Source organism: Lotus japonicus, chromosome 2 (assembly GCF_012489685.1).
Source record: "Lotus japonicus ecotype B-129 chromosome 2, LjGifu_v1.2".
NCBI classification, from domain to species: Eukaryota; Viridiplantae; Streptophyta; class Magnoliopsida; order Fabales; family Fabaceae; genus Lotus; species Lotus japonicus.
The window spans coordinates 75,510,411-75,526,596 of NC_080042.1; the positions used below are offsets into that span (position 1 = coordinate 75,510,411).

At 35.8% G+C, this 16,186-nt stretch overlaps 2 protein-coding genes across 3 annotated transcripts; one reads left to right on the forward strand and one right to left on the reverse strand.

The window, feature by feature from the left end:
* Positions 1 to 4,330: 4,330 nt before the first annotated feature.
* On the reverse strand, positions 4,331 to 6,802 carry LOC130735683 (beta-galactosidase 15-like). Its single transcript, XM_057587592.1, has one exon. It carries the CDS (start codon positions 6,800 to 6,802, stop codon positions 4,331 to 4,333), a length of 2,472 nt encoding a protein of 823 aa, XP_057443575.1.
* Positions 6,803 to 7,975: 1,173 nt separating this feature from the next.
* Positions 7,976 to 15,788, forward strand: LOC130739607 (protein CROWDED NUCLEI 3). 2 transcript variants are annotated; one of them, XM_057591941.1, is made up of 8 exons: positions 7,976 to 8,411; positions 9,402 to 9,611; positions 10,602 to 10,855; positions 10,963 to 11,233; positions 11,338 to 11,421; positions 12,323 to 14,376; positions 15,047 to 15,260; positions 15,339 to 15,788. In XM_057591941.1, exons 1-8 carry the CDS (start codon positions 8,118 to 8,120, stop codon positions 15,591 to 15,593), a joined length of 3,636 nt encoding a protein of 1,211 aa, XP_057447924.1. In that variant the 5' UTR covers positions 7,976 to 8,117; the 3' UTR covers positions 15,594 to 15,788. The 2 variants fall into 2 exon arrangements, with proteins under 2 accessions (XP_057447924.1, XP_057447925.1); XM_057591942.1 differs by having other exon boundaries at positions 7,990 to 8,411; positions 10,966 to 11,233.
* Positions 15,789 to 16,186: the final 398 nt, after the last annotated feature.

The following is a 16,186-nucleotide window of genomic DNA, read 5'->3' on the forward strand; positions in this document are numbered from 1 at the left end:
TGAATATAAATATGTGAGCTGAGGTAGGATTTTGCCTCTTTTGGGGAAGATTTTTTTGTTTTTTCAACCTTCAAATTGGGGAGCCAATTATAAAATTACACCTCAGCATTTGTGTTGGACTTCTCACTTCTTACCTTTGTTAAGAACACCTGACTGTGAGGAGAATCAACTTCAGTGGGTTACGTGTCATTCATCCAAACTCTTTGGGCTTGGATGGTTTTTCTTGTTTCGTGTGTTAAATTGTTCTCGCAATTCTGATCCGGGTGTGGTGAATGTTAAAGGTCTTCTCAAGAGGGTGAGGGTTAGGAATCGAACTCTCAACGTAAGAGTTTGAGCAAATACGTTTTACCACTGCGACTAACACTCATTGGGTCGGGGTTGGTTGTTTGAAAAAATATTAGTGCGTGTTTGTTTTTCAATTCACGCCTATTACGACATGAATAGAAAAAACACGAATTTCAATTATGGATGGAAATAAAGTGGATCGAGTTCTGCGTAAATAGGTTCATTGAGAATTAAGTGTGAGTTAACTCTCACATTGGTTGAGAATTAATGGAGTGGAGATTTTATAAGAGATGCGACACATAAACTCATTGTCTTAAGGTTTATTGTAACAATGAGGTGTCGGAATTCTACTAGTGCCTTGTTTCTTAGGCCCATAGACTCTCCTGTTAAAAATATGTGGCCATACTTTGCCTAATATTAGTCTACTTAAAGGTTCGTTTGGTACGTTGTATTAGGTATGATAATATAAGCTTATACAATACATTATAGAGTTATCAATTACTCACTCTCTAACAATTCTCTCTCGATGTTTCTTGTTCTTCCTCCTAGGGTTTTGATGGGGTGGTCGTCGCGCCGCAGCAACCCCTCTTCTTCGCCTTTCCTTTTCCTTTCCTATGTTGCCTCTGTCCATCTCGCTCTTGTTTCCTTCCTCTTCCTGCTCATGGGTTTGACAGAGGCTCGCATCTCGCGCACGACCAAGCATTGCCTTCCCCCTTGAGAGATCAGGGGTTGGGGGTTCTGTAGGCTCTCTTCATATTTGCAAGGTTGACGAGGTTCGCGGCAGTGGGTGGGGGCAGTTCTATTGCTGGTCTCGGTTGTGTAGGTGGTCTGCCTCGTCCCTCGTTGCGTGCTTCTGGGTCGGGTTCATCGTCTTCTGGTGGAGTTTGATCTTCACCATCTCTAGGTTGGTCGGATCGAGTTCCCTTTTGGCAGGGATCCCGGGCTATGGACTAGATCGGGTGGTTTTTGTTTGGGGTTTATTCGGAAGAACTTCGTCCATTGCTGCTCCTCCTTGCCTCACTGTGGTCTTGATCTTTTGGTCATGGTTTCTTGCTGCCCCTGCTTCGAGGTTCGTGTTCTGATGGTGGGTGTCGGATCCCATTTTGGTCGGCCGTGTTCTCAGGTCCCTGTCTGAGATGGTTATCTGTTTTTATGCTTTCGTTCCTTTTTTATGTTTTCTTTTCAGGGTTTGTTTCTCATCCTTTGGCGGTGGTTGGTTTGTTGTTGGGTTTTTGCCCTGCGTGGCTGGATTTGATCTTGTTTGGGATATTTTCGAGTTATGTAGGTGATAGGATCTTTGGGTGGGTGTTAAGAGGTTATTGGGAGGGTTTTGGCTATGTTGGCTGAGATTTTTGTCAACCTTTTGGTTGGTCGGGATATTGTACTCATTTTAAGAGGGGTTGTTTCTCAATATTTCTTATATTAATATATATATATATATATATATATATATATATATATATATATATATCTTTTATAAAAAAAAGACTTATTCATTGTTTGGTGCTAATTTTGTATTTTATAGGCTTATCCATCAATCCACTCTTGTACATTAAAATGATAGATTATTTAATCACCATTGTCACCTTAATAGCACGAGTACAACCCCCACCCTCCATCACCGACACCACTACTACTGCCACCACCGTCATTGCCACCACCCATTAACACAATTCTTATTTTGATACTATCCATTATTATTCAATATTTTATAAATCATAGGATTATATTAACATAAACAATATGATAAATTATACAGTATATGACCCACGATGTATAGTATTAATTTTTTATCATATCAGGTCTAATACAATCAAGTTTTATATTATACAACATATCAAACGAGTCCTTAAAGTTTATCAAATAACTATTTGATAAAATCATCAAAATAGTTGACATTATCAAATAATGGTAGTAGTAGTGGCGAATGTGACAATAGTAATGGCAGTGGTGGTGTTGTAGCGCGGGTTGTGGTGGTTGAGGTGGCGATAGTGGTGGCGGTGGTGGTAATTATGGAAGTGATAGTGGTGACGCGGTGATGATGACAATGTTATAGGGTGGTGGTAGCGTCAGTGGCAGTGGTGGAGGTGGTACTTCTGGTGGTGGTGAGGCTCTGGTGAAAGGTGACGATGGTGGTGGTGGTGGATTAATATTTTCACGTAGCTTATACGTTGCAACCTTATCAAGTCTTATCCCACCTTAATATGTTTAATTAAATAGACCATCATTTTAATGTATAATAATCGATCAATGTATACGATTATTTTAAAGTATTAATGTATAAGGTTATCCTATACAATGCTAGCACCAAACAATGAATAAACTTATAATGCAGTATATAAGCTTATACTTTTGAAAAAGTTTTGATTTTTTTTACTTAATTATTATTAATTTGGTCAAGCATGATTTTGCTCTAAGGTTATAAACTCGTGCAAACAGTCTCTCATATTTTTATCTTTAATTTCATGACTGTCAAATCTAACAATGAATGATTAAGATTAAAACATTATGTCATATTTAAAAAGTTACATGACATTTTTAAATCGTTATCATGTGACGATAACATGACTGTTAAATTATTTTAATCTTAATCATTCATAATTATATCCTACGGTGATAACTTATTCTCATTTTTTCATATAACATAAAGTATTCTCATAAGATATATCATCATAGCATCAATACATATGTTATTTAATTACATTTATTTCAATTGTATAAGTCAAATCTAAAAGTTTGTGCAGACAATACATGTTTTTTTAAAATAATAATATTCTATATTTAATAGTCAAAATATTTAATACTCAAAAAAATGTTCAATGAATTGTAATAAATAGAATATTTACTGTTTTTTGTCATTATTTAATTCAATTTAATTTTCACATTGAATTCAAATGTCTGATAGTCTATATGTTTAATTTGGTGAAGTATTGAAATAATTATTCATTTAGAGAAGAAAAAATAGTTTCATAATAGTTGTCTTACTAGGAATTCAAGAGAACGCAATAATTGATGTTTTTCATATAATGTTCATATGAAAAGAATAAATGAAGAGAGATCAAAACACGCTTGAAAGTTTTTTGGTGCATCGGAAAGATAAATTGCATCCTTTAGGAATTGATCTATGGACTTCTCCCACCCAACCGACATGTCCAGTAACTCTTACCACTTAAGCTATCATACGGGACAAACACTTGAAAGTTCAAAACAGGAAAACAAACAATATGTTTTAAAAATTTAATAATATTAATTACATTTCTTAATATTTATGCAAACAGTTATTTTAAAACAAATAGAGTATAAAAATACAATATTTCAATGATAATTATATTTAATAAAGAATGTATTATTTTTTATATATTAGTCTTTATCAATATATGCAAATAGAAACTTCATGCAGTTATTGGTTATATAAAAGAATAGTTTTTTGGAAAAACTTGTAATAATTTTTAAAATTAATATTTGAAGAATTTTTAAAACAATATTTATTAATTTTTTATCAAATAATTAAATTTTAAAATTATTTTATAATGTTATCAAATATTTAACTCTAGCTATATTAATGACAGTGGTGATGGAGGGCGATAACATTGGTGGTGAGTGTGTAGTGGTGGTAAGGTGGTGGTGAACAAATCTTTATTATTTTAATTTGATCATTATCCTCCTCATTGCTAAAAAAACTAGTGATGAAGTGAGCGTCACAAATGATTTAGCTTTTTGATATTTAACTTTTAAACAAAATTGGCTTACTAAAATATACGTTGCATTATACTTGTATATATGTCCACTCTAAATTAATCTGATATATTATATTTATTTTTATAAGTGAAAATTTTCCTCATAATTATTTAATTTTATCTTCTATGGACTATATCAAAATTTAATTTAAAGTACAAATGCGCATTATTTGTAAACTTTTAAATAATTAAATTTGGACGTAAATTAAAGTTCAAGAATAAAAATAATATGTATGAAATACATATACAGTTTGAGTATATACATTTGAATATTTGATTTTCCCCTCCATTTTGGGAGAAATATTGGCTCAACATAATGCTTGCACAGCTAGTTTAGCTATGCCATTAACCCCTGCAATGCCAAACATTTCTTTTGTCACTGTAAATCCACAACTACTTTTACCTAAGCATGTAGCTTCCACAATTGATTGGCTGTTAATAACTTCCCAAGAGCCTTTCTTGAAAGAACCACATCTACCTTTTGGGTTGCCAAAGCTAGCAAATTGTATTTGTGAAATTACTTGTCCACCTTGACATGATAGGTCTAATTGTGCACCTTCATTGACATGAGCACAAATCATTCCTGTTGTTACTGTTTGGAAAGAAACATTTTGTGGATTTCCACCTATTTCTTCAAACAAGACAATTGTGTTGTTGTCATTATTGTTTAAGAATGACCTTGGAACATGGTACCACCGTTGTGATGGATTTCCACAATTAGTGTTGCACTTTTCCTTTGCATAATTCCCACGATAGTCACATGTGTCACTACAACCATTGGAAGCAGTAATCCAAGAAGGCCAATAACGACCAATGCTGTGTCCATTGACCCAAGCATGTCCTTTACCCAAACCTTGTAAGTCGATCACCACAGGATTTGTTCCAGAAGGAGATTTGAAGTTAGCTTTATACCAAGTCATAGGCTTTCCAATAGGATAAGATGATGAATTGGTGTACCATGATACATTTGTGCGTGGTTTCAAATCATATAAACGTTTTCTTTCGCCATTCAAACCAACCTTGTAAGACCAAAGGTTCGTTGATAAGTCCATAGTCACATTATTCTTTCCAATTAATTGAACAACACCATCTGTTATGCCAGTCTTTATCTCATCAAACCGTGCACCATAGTTTGGAAGCCCAACAGTGGCACTGAGCAAAGTTATGATGTTTGTTCCATTCTTTAAAGACACTTGTTTCTCATATGTGAATTTGCTTCCCCATTGACTAAATTTATATCCAACATATCTCTTATTCACATAACCATGAAGGGTATGACCCATGGTGTCCACACGAAGAGTTGCATTGCTCCAAATGGAAGTGTCATTAATATCGACACTAGTCATGTACCATAAGTAGTCACTAGCATCCAAGGTTAGTTCCTTCTGCTCGAGAAGCTTGTGTGCTTTGAAACTACCACTTCCATGCATGGTGTCTTTTTTTGGCTCCATCTTCCATGCCCAGGTGAGCTTAGTAGTAGCATCATCGTCAATCTTTTTCACCTTTACAGAGGTCTGACTATTAACTTTTGCAGTATTGAAAACTTCTTTGTTACAACCGTCAAGAATGGTCACGGACCAAGCAGGGACAAAGTACTTGCCATCTTGTTGTAAGTCAACATTTGCATCTGTTTTATCATCAGTATTACTCAAGAAACAGAACCTCGCCCCTGTGGCATCAGTGTATGTTGTTAGTTTGATTGCATTGCCCAAATCCTTATCAGTCCTTGTTCCATTAGTCAAGATCTTTTCCCCTAATTTTATTGCTGCATGCATTTGCTTAAGATGTCCCCATTTAGGTTGGTTCAAATTACCATACTCATCAAGTGGTGCATCATATTCATAAGATGTTGTTATATATGGGCCTCCTGCCGTGCGACCAAAGTTGGTACCTCCATGGTACATATAGTAATTATTTAACACCCCACCTTCTTGGAAAAATCGTGCAACTGAATAAGCTGAATCTTCAGCACTTCTATGAGGAACCCTTTCACCCCATTTTTGGAACCATCCGATCCAATTTTCGGTGAACATTTTGGGACTCTTAGGGTTGTTAGGTTGGAAATTTTTACAATAGTATCCATTACAGGTATTTATAATGGGTTGAGGAGCATCACGTTGCTGACACATGATCCACGGGACACCGATATTTTGTGCAAGAGCCATTTGTGCACACCATTTAACATATGCTTTTCCCGCGTCTCCGTACTTCCACATGATGTCTCCATATTCATTCTCTATTTGAGCGAGAATGATGGGTCCTCCTTGTGATGCAAACAATTTAGTTTCTTTGGTCATTTCCACAATCTTTGTAGTGAAAATTTGCATTTCATTCTTGTAAACCGAGTTATCAGTTCTCAACTCAATCCCTGGCATATTATGTAGCCACACTGGGAAGCCTCCATAGTTCCATTCAGCACAAGCATAAGGCCCAATTCTTATAATGCCATACAAGCCAGCTTCTTGGATTAGCTTGAAAAATTTGATAAAATCTAAATTTCCTGAAAAATCATATTGACGCCGAACAGGTTCATGACGGTTCCAAAATATATAAGTTTCAATGGCATCCAAGCCTCCATCCTTAGCCTTTTGAATAATATCAGGCCACATCTCCACTGTGCTTCGAGGATAATGGACTGCACCTGAAAATATAATACGTCTTTCTCCATTAATGATAAGAGCATTTGAATCATAAGTGACCTCCCCAGCAAAGCACCTTGTTATAAAAAATGAGATTAACAAGAGAAACTCTATCCAAGAAGAATGAGCCATTGTAAACATGTATGTTTATTCAATCTTTGTTATTGCCTTATCGAAATGCATACCAACCTTATATAGGAAAGTCAATCCATTAAAATAGCCAATAAAAAGCTAATTTGGATTTATTGTTATAACTGAATTAACTCATATGAGTTTTCTTATAAAAATACATGGATAAGATCTCCTTAAAATTGACTAGATGTTGTTTTGACCCCTTTAATATTTATCTATTTGTTGTGCTAGGCTGCTACACTCATGATGTGTTATATAGCATGTGGCATTGATTTATTAAGTTTAATAGTTTTTATTGGTATAAAAAAATTCCTCCACATCCCGCACAATGTTATTTTGTTATCTAAAAAACCACTTATCATTATGAGAATGAGAATCGTCAAGTAGACAAGCTCTCAACTAAATAGATCAAATCATGCAAAGTCTAAGAGTTATGCATCATGTAAAATCCAAAATAAAATAAAGTGAATATAAACAAGATAGGCTAAACCTTAGAATCATATTAACTCAAAGTCTTGGTTTCATAAAATTAAAACTTGTTTATTAAAAGAACTCACATGAGTCTAGGACTTGTTGTGTTTGATTTGATTGAATAAAAAATAAATATGATTGTTTAAATTCTCAGGTCTTTCCGACCCGATGTATAAAAACAAAATGATTGTTTAATATATATTTATTTACTGAAATTAGAATAATTATTTATAATGTTAAAAAATTGTAAATAAACTTGTGCAGCGCACAGGTATTATATATAGTTTAAATATATATATTTAGACCTGATTAACATTCTATTTAATATGGTCAATTTAATTACATATTATATATTTCTTTGAAAATATTTTAATTAATTTGCTGATTATAACTTCTATCTATAACTTTCATATTTTCAATTATGAGGTATTAATGTATTATAATTATGAGTTTAATTACAATGCATTATCAGCGCGAAGAAGTTTTACACTTATTATTCAAGAAAAATTCATTCATATGTTATGTCATAATTAAATTTAAATTTAAAATAAAAATGAAAAGATGTGACCGGTCATGTGCAAAACATTTACTTATATTATATTATTTTAGTTTTCCTCATGTAAAACTAGTATTATAGTATTATTTAAAAAAAACGTACATTATAGTGAAATGTTAGTATTAAAGTTTTTAAATCAACTTATTTGAAATCTCATTGATAATTACTCTCTTATATCGAATTCGAATTCCAGACCGTGAACTGCAAAACAAAAACTAAACCCTTTCCCATTCCCTTTTCCCGTCGTTTAATCTACGGCCAACTTTTCCGGCGACATTCTATCGCGCCGCCGGCACGATGTTCACGCCGCAAAGGAAGGCGTTTCCAACGCCGCACCGAGTCGGGGCCGGGAAGACTTCCGGCCTCACTCCCTCCGCGAAGGGTAAAGCCGTCGCCGTCTCCACTGAAGCGCTGCCTCCGCCGCCGCTGGGTTCTCTGAGCGAAGCCTCTGGCGAGGTGGCGATGGGCTTCGACGCAGGGAACTTGGATGACTGGATGAAGTTTAGGGAGGCTGGGTTACTGGATGAGGCGGAAATGCAGAGGAAGGACCAAGAAGCACTCTATGAGAAGGTCTCGAGGCTCGAAAGAGAGGTTAGTTCATGAAAATTTATGCAGTTTTTCATTTTCTTTTGTGGTTCTGAATCGTTTTTTTTTTTCTAGGGTTTGTTTGATTCTTGTGTTATTGCTTGTTTTATAGCTATTCTGTTGTATTAGGTTTTATAGATGAATGCTTTTGTATGCTTTTCGCGGTTTTGTGCAAATTCGATTATAGTGGTGCTGGCAATTGGAACTTGGTATATATGATTAATTGATTGATTTAATCTATGATTTAGAAGAATGATCACTTTGATTATTTTACTGGAACAATATTGTAACTTGGTAGATTAAATGAGTATGGGTGTTTAGAGAAAACGGCTCTTATACGTGGGAAGAAGCATTGTAGTTGATAGAGCAATGGAGGCAAACACTTCCCGGCTTCCTGGTATTGTGTCTAAATGCTAAACAGGGATTGAAATTTGAAACTACAACATACTTTTGAAGTTGGGTAGTGTGGTGGACCAAAAACAGATAGAAAAGAACTAGTTTACTGATTTTGCAGATACATATAATTTCAACCCTTGTCAACGGTCTTTCCAGTATTTAGATTCAAAAGGAATTTTACAGGGATGATAGTTTCAGCAGAAGGTAATGAAGGAGTAGAGGAAGAAGGCATAGTAGGCGTGAGCAAGAGAATTGGTGGGAGGGAGAACGACCTCTCAAATGCCTGTGGTGTCCTTGTGTTTTCTTATATTTTCTTGAGAGTTTTATACTTCTATACACTTACCAGTTACCAGTTACCAGACCCCATATACTGATAACACCTTGATTTTGGGTTAGGATACTTGATATAAACCAAACAGGCTCTAAGGGAATTTTCGGTTTGCAGGAATGTTGTGTTTTTTTGGGTCAAGATGATTTCATGGTTGCAGGAATGTTGTGTTTTCTTAATGTTACTATGAAAGCATGTTCTTGTGGAAACGATTTGTCATCTCTTTAATGATTAACCATTGATGGATCCTTGTTTCCTTTTTTTCTTAATAGCTCTTTGACTACCAATACAACATGGGCCTCCTCTTGATTGAGAAGAAAGAATGGAGTTCAAAGTTTGATGAACTGAGGCAAGCACTAGATGAAACTGAGGAAATTCTAAAACGAGAACGGTCTGCACATTTAATAGCATACTCTGAAGCTGAGAAGCGAGCGGAAAATTTGAGGATAGCATTGAGCACAGAAAAGCAGTGTGGAGAAGATGTAAGCTCTTCAAGTATATTATTGTGTTAACTTTGTCTGTACTTTTGCTCTTCTTTTTTCCTTTGATGTGTTCTTTCTTCTTACTTTGGTTAGTTTTGAAGAGCTGATAATAGGGCTGAGACTGGGCTATATAACTTCTCCTGTTGTTTATTTCCATTTTTCCTTGAACTTATACTTTTGATCTTTAAAAATTAATAGCTGACCTGATCTACCCTAACTGTTATGATCATCTTTTACGCATTATGGGTATCGTATGATTCTTGTGAATTGTTTGGATTTGATTAGACTTGTTAAGCATATTCTGACAAGAATAGTTAAACTACTTTGTAAGTGGTTGAATTGGCTCTTCTCAGGGTCTCGGATTATTTTTACTTTTTGTTGTATTTGTCTTTTTTATTTATTTGAGATTTTGTTTGAAGAACTGAAGAAATGGCTGCTATTTCGAGAATGAAAACTCAACAATTTGCTCTATTATAATGTTGACCGTTAAACGCCCTCACAGTCACAGCTCTTTATGAGAATTTGAATTTGCTTACTCTAAGTATGTATGTGTGATGCCTGTATGATGTGGTGGAGCATAGGGTCTTTGTAGAGCTAGAATGGCTATAACTTAGTTCTTCTGTCTTTTCAAAGGTTACAATGATTGTGGAAAAGTAGCATCCGATGTTGCTTATTCTTTTCAAAGGCCTGTCTCATCTGACCACTGTCTTTGCCTTACTATCTTAGGATTGAACTTGAATGAAAAAATCAAGAATGTTATACTTTTCATCTTGCGACTTGTTGTCTTTATTGCAGCACTTCATGTTATTAAATACTTCACTAATATGTTTCTTATCCAATTTTATGTGGAGATATATATTTTTTGGTTAAAACACTTCTATGATAAGATTTGGGGTTTGCTCTCATGTGCTGTTAAGGCTGTCCACCTAAGTCGTCTATTTAGATGTTCTCTCATTTTATTCTGATGTTGTTGAACTTGATCAATTGTAGCTTGAGAGAGCTTTGCGTGAAATGCAAAAAGCACATGCCCAAGTCCAGTCTTCCTCCCATTCAAAGCTAGCTGAAGCAAATGCATTGGTGGATGGAATTGAAGAGAAGTCTTCAGTGGTTAACAAGAACTTGCATGATGCAGAAGCTAAGCTTGCTGAGGTGAACAGAAAAAACTCAGAGCTTGATATGAAATTGCGAGAGTTGGAAGTTCGTGAAAGTTTGCTTCAAAAGGAGCGCCTGTCTTTAGCTACTGAGTATGTGCCATACTCTAAACTTTATGGCCATTTCTAGTTATCATATTATGTTAACTCCTCTACTTTGTGACTCTATTCATTAAATTGGAATTGCATTCCTATTACAGTAGAGAATCATTTGAGGCCACTTTCTACAAACAAAGGGAAGATTTGAAGGAGTGGGAGAGGAAGCTACGGCAAAGAGAGGATATTGTATGTGATGGTAGACAAAATTTTGTTGGGAGAGAAATGAAGGCAATTGAAACTGAGAAGAACTTGAAGCAGAAAGAGAGAGACCTAGAAGTGCTGGAGAAGAAAATTGATTCATCTAATTCTTTGTTAAAAGTAAAGGAAGCTGAGATAAGTAAAAGGGTAGCCGATTTAGATGTGCAAGAGAAGGTGTGGTTTGCAATTTCTTATAATCTGTGTCTCTTTTTGTATGTAAACATTTAGTTGATCTGATGTGACCCTGTCCGTTATTTGTGTTGTGGTTATGGTTGCAGGAAGTGAATTCTTTAAAGAGCACGCTGGAGATGAAAGAGAAAGCATTACTTGCAATGGAATTGAAACTTAGTGCTAGGGAAAGAGTGAGTCCGTGCACCTGGTAACTTTACAATAGAATGAAATGTTATGCAAAGCTTTTTGCATGAAAAAATCTGTATGATACATTAATTTATAATTGCTGAAGCCATTTTGACTGCGGGAGTTAAATCAAGAGGTATTGAAATACAATTATACAAATCCTCGGGGACATGCTCATCTTCTTGAAATATTTAAATTTCAAAGATGCTAAGCATGGTGCATATGCTTCTGGGCATGCTGAGCTGTAAGAGTGGTTTTGTGATATAGAGTGGGATGGCAATATCATCCAGCATTTGTTTATATGAACAAGGAAAACAACATTATGAAAGAATTTAGTTTCAGCATCATATTACACCATCCCTAGCAGAAATGTGTCCACACAAACACTCTGGCTGTAATGTTATGCTGATAGGTAACAACCTATCTACATGTTAGAGATGGCTTTTATTTCACCTGATTGATAATAAAAATTAAAGAAATTTAAAGTTTTGAATAACTACCTGTCTACCTGCTTGTCAATCCATATTTTTTTTCTGTTAATTCATTTTGCTGCAAAAGGGAATAATAAATAACTTAGTACTACTACTTTAAGAATAAGTTTGCGTCGTAGGAAGAGACCAAACACTGAATCCAAGTTCTGGCATTCTATATTAGCATATGATAGTTTAAATTAGTTTTAACTGAATGCCTTTATGGTCACTATGTAAAGTTTTTTTAAGTACTTTAGGAATAAAAGCTTTACAAACTGAAATTTTGCCAAGTGGGCAAAGAAATTGAAATATGAAATTACTATATAAACCCATAGTTCTTGACATATGATGTGTTCTGTAAACACACTGCATTTAATTGCTTCAGCAAACTGCACGAATTTGTTGCATTCTTACTTTTGTGCTGTGTTTCCTACAGGAGGGGATCCAGAAACTCCTTGCTGAGCAAAAGGATAATCTGGATTTAAAGTTGCAGGAGTTTGATCTTGAAATGGAACAAAAGCGGAAATCCCTTATTGAAGAGTTTAGTAGCAAAGAGGAAGCCTTGGAGCAGAGGGAAGTTGAAGTCAACCATAGAGAAAATAAGGTCGGAAAAGAAGAGCAGGCTTTGAGTAAGAAGGCTGAGAGAATAAAGGAGCAAAATAAGGAACTTGAAGCAAGGTTGACATCTTTGAAGGAGAAAGAGAAGACTATCAAAATCAAAGAAAAAGAGCTGGAGAAGGAAAAACAACAATTGCTTGCTGATCGGGAGAGTCTGGAGAATTTAAATGTTGAACTTGGGAAGATAAAAGCTGAGATTTCTCAGCAGGAGCTGCAAATATGTCAAGAGACAGAGAATTTGAAGCTTACTGAAGAAGAGAGGTCAGAGCATTCTCGTCTGCAATTGGAACTACAACAGGAGATAGAGCATACAAGATTGCAGAAGGATTTTCTTATGAAGGAAGCTGAAAACTTGAGGGAGGAGAGACAGAGGTTTGAAAAAGAATGGGATGCACTGGATGAGAAAAAAGCTGAAGTTAGTAAAGAACACAATGAAGTTAATGAGGAGAAAGAAAGATTGGGAAAACTGCAGAACAGTGAAGAAGAAAGGTTGAAAAGAGAGAAACAAGATATTCAAGATCATATAAAGAAAGAGCTTGAGAAGCTTGAACTGGAGAAGGAATCATTTAGAGATTCAATGAAGCAAGAAGAACTTCTTTTATCAGAAAAGGTGAAAAATGAAAAGGCACAAATGCTTGAAAATATTGAAAGAAAGACAAGGAATCTCAAGAATGAAATCCAGAAGAGGCAAGAGGAAATGGAGAAAGACCTGCAGGAAAGAGAGAAAAAATTTCAGGAGGAGATGGAAAGAGAGATTAATAATATTAATGTCTTGAAGGGTGATGCTGAGAAGGAATGGGAAGAAGTGAAGTCTGAGGGGATCAGGTTAGAGAATGAGAGAAAGGAACTTGAGTCTAACAAGCAGCAGCTGAAATCAGGCCAACGTGAGATACATGAAGATTCAAAAATGCTTATGAATCTCAGCCGGAAGGTTAAGAAGGAACGTGAATGCCTTATGGCTGAAAGAAACAATTTTCTGGCACTTGTTGAGAAGCTAAGGAGTTGCAATGCCTGTGGAGAAGTTATTGGGGACTTTGTTATATCTGATATTCAGTTACCTGACTGTAAGGAAAGATGTGTTATGCCCTTACCTACTTCCCCTGTTCTGAATGATAGGCCTCTTAAGAACACAGAGGACAACGTTGGTGCTTCTGACTATTCTGGATCTGTGAGACCTGTGTCTTGGATCCGCAAATGCACATCCAAGATTTTTAAATCCCCAAGCAAAAGAACAGATGCTGTTAGTGCTTCAGACATGGCTGGGACATCGCCACTGCCAGATCTGAATGCTAATACAGAAGGAGCTAGAGTTATTCTTCAAGAACGACAACTAACAAGGGAAATGGTTCATCTCTCTTCAGAGACACCACTCGTCCAATCCGATAACATCGTTAGAGAGGTGGATAATGAGTCCCAATCCATAGATCACAGCTATGTGGATAGTTTGGTAGATGGAGGTCCAGATGATTCTCAGCAGTCAGTTCCAAAGCTTGGTCGGCGCAGAGCTGGGAGGAAAAGCAAATCTGGAATTGTTAGAACACGCTCAGTAAAGGCTGTTGTTAAAGAGGCCAATGAGTTCCTAGGAAAAGCTTCAGGGGAAATTGAAAATGCAAGTCTGCAATCTCTCGATGCTGATCATGTCAAAGACAGTCAGGAAGACTCCAGTCACACTGAGAAAGCCATTGGTAACACTGGAAGGAAGCGGCAGAGGGCTCAAACTTCGAGGATAGCAGAAAGTGAGCAGAATGCAGGTGATAGTGATGGACAATCAGATAGTATTACAACTGTTGGCCGCAGGAAGAAGAGGCAAACGGTTGCTCAACCTGCACATGTTACCGGAGAGAAGCGATACAATCTTAGGCGGCACAAGACGTAGGTTTATTCTCAGGCCTTTTCTGGGCAATGACTATATCATATCATTGTGAACTAAATTATATCTTTAGTTGGTCGTGATTTCTTATTGCAGATAGTTCTCTTGATTTTTTTCAATAAACTAGTTCTCTTGATTTCTTTAGGCTTGTATTAGTTCTATTTCTACAGGATTAAAATGGTTGGAATATATTGATTCTTGCTTATTTTCAAACTGAAGTACTCTCCCTTGACCCCCCCCCCCCCCCCCCATTTTCAAACATCGTGATCAGAAGTTCAGAACATTGCCGATATCAATTAGTCTTTCCACTGTAATTTGTAAGTTTTAGTTTTAGTGAGAGATATGATATGAACTACTTTTGGCATTAATATTTAAGTACTAGACTGATTATTGTGTTACTATATGGAGATAAATCTACTGGTTTCAGATATTAAAAAAATGATTAAGATGGCAGTTTCTGATCATTAGTATGGTGGTTAAGAAGTGAGTTGCTCATTTGAGCAACTGTTTAACGCCATTTAATTTAATGTGGAAGGATGTTATAGTTGTTATTGCGAGTATGTTGCATGTGGCTGGTAATAGTACATTTAATTCCATGATTTATCATGCATCATGTCCATTGAGTGGCCAGATTTTCTGGATTGTTCTGATATCATGGCTTTTCTTGAGCAGTACAGGTGAGGTTTCATCAACAAAGGCCGCATCCAAGGGAGGAAAGAGCGTGGGGAAAGAATCTATTGGTGGTAAACCGAAGGTGGATAATCAAAGTCGTGAAGTGGTCATAGAAACTTCATCTGGAGTAGCTGATGACAATGTCCAAGGCACATCTCTGCTGCAGGTCTCGACAGCGAAGACTGTGGAGTTCTCTGATGATAGAGTTGTTAGGGTAAAACAGCCTTCCTGTTTTGGTCAGAATTTCTAGATATATGTTCTATTTTATTTATTATTACCTATATTTTTACAGTTTCAATTGCCAAGAGACGTTATTGGTGATGATGGTGCTGAAACCACCTCTGTGGATCCAGTGGAAGAAAATGCCAGGGCGGAACATGGAGATGAAGATGGAAGCAGATTCCATGAGATTGAAAATGATAATGAGGGGGAAGAGGAGGTGGAAGCGGAAGAGGGCGAGGAAGATGAAGAGGAAGAGGATGATGAAGATGAGGATCCTGGTGAGGTGTCTATTGGCAAGAAGATTTATAAATTTTTTACAACATAATGGAAGTAGTTAATTTTCTCTTTTGATATCACAATAGATATCAAAGTCCTATTCCTTTTAATAGGAGATTAGGTGTGCAATATTTGTTTGGCAGTTATTATGGCTGATAAGAAACATTATAATCTTGCAAATTAAATTGTACCAGCACGGGTGATTTGTTTCCTAAAGATGAACTAATATTGATCTCTGTTGAAATTAAGTTAATAACACTTTTAATTAAATTATGTGTGAGATAAAAAAATACATAATAATAATACAAGAGCATATTGGGAAATTGTCACAAAAGATTTATTTGATTCATATAAAGTAACATACTTCCCTCTCCCCTCCTGGATTCTGGCTGTTACTTTCCCATCAAGGTCTTGAGTGAATCATTGATATTGGTCATATGGATCCAATTTAGTGATGTGTGTCTACACACCCACCTATCCACCTACACCTAGGCATAATTTGTGATGTGATATTTTTTTTTGGATTTTTAATTTTTTAAAATATTTACATGGATTATAGGTGGATCAAATCTCCACTCGAACCCTATGTTCATTTTTTTAAAAATAAACGGGAATTATTTAAAACAGTTGGCTGAAACTAAA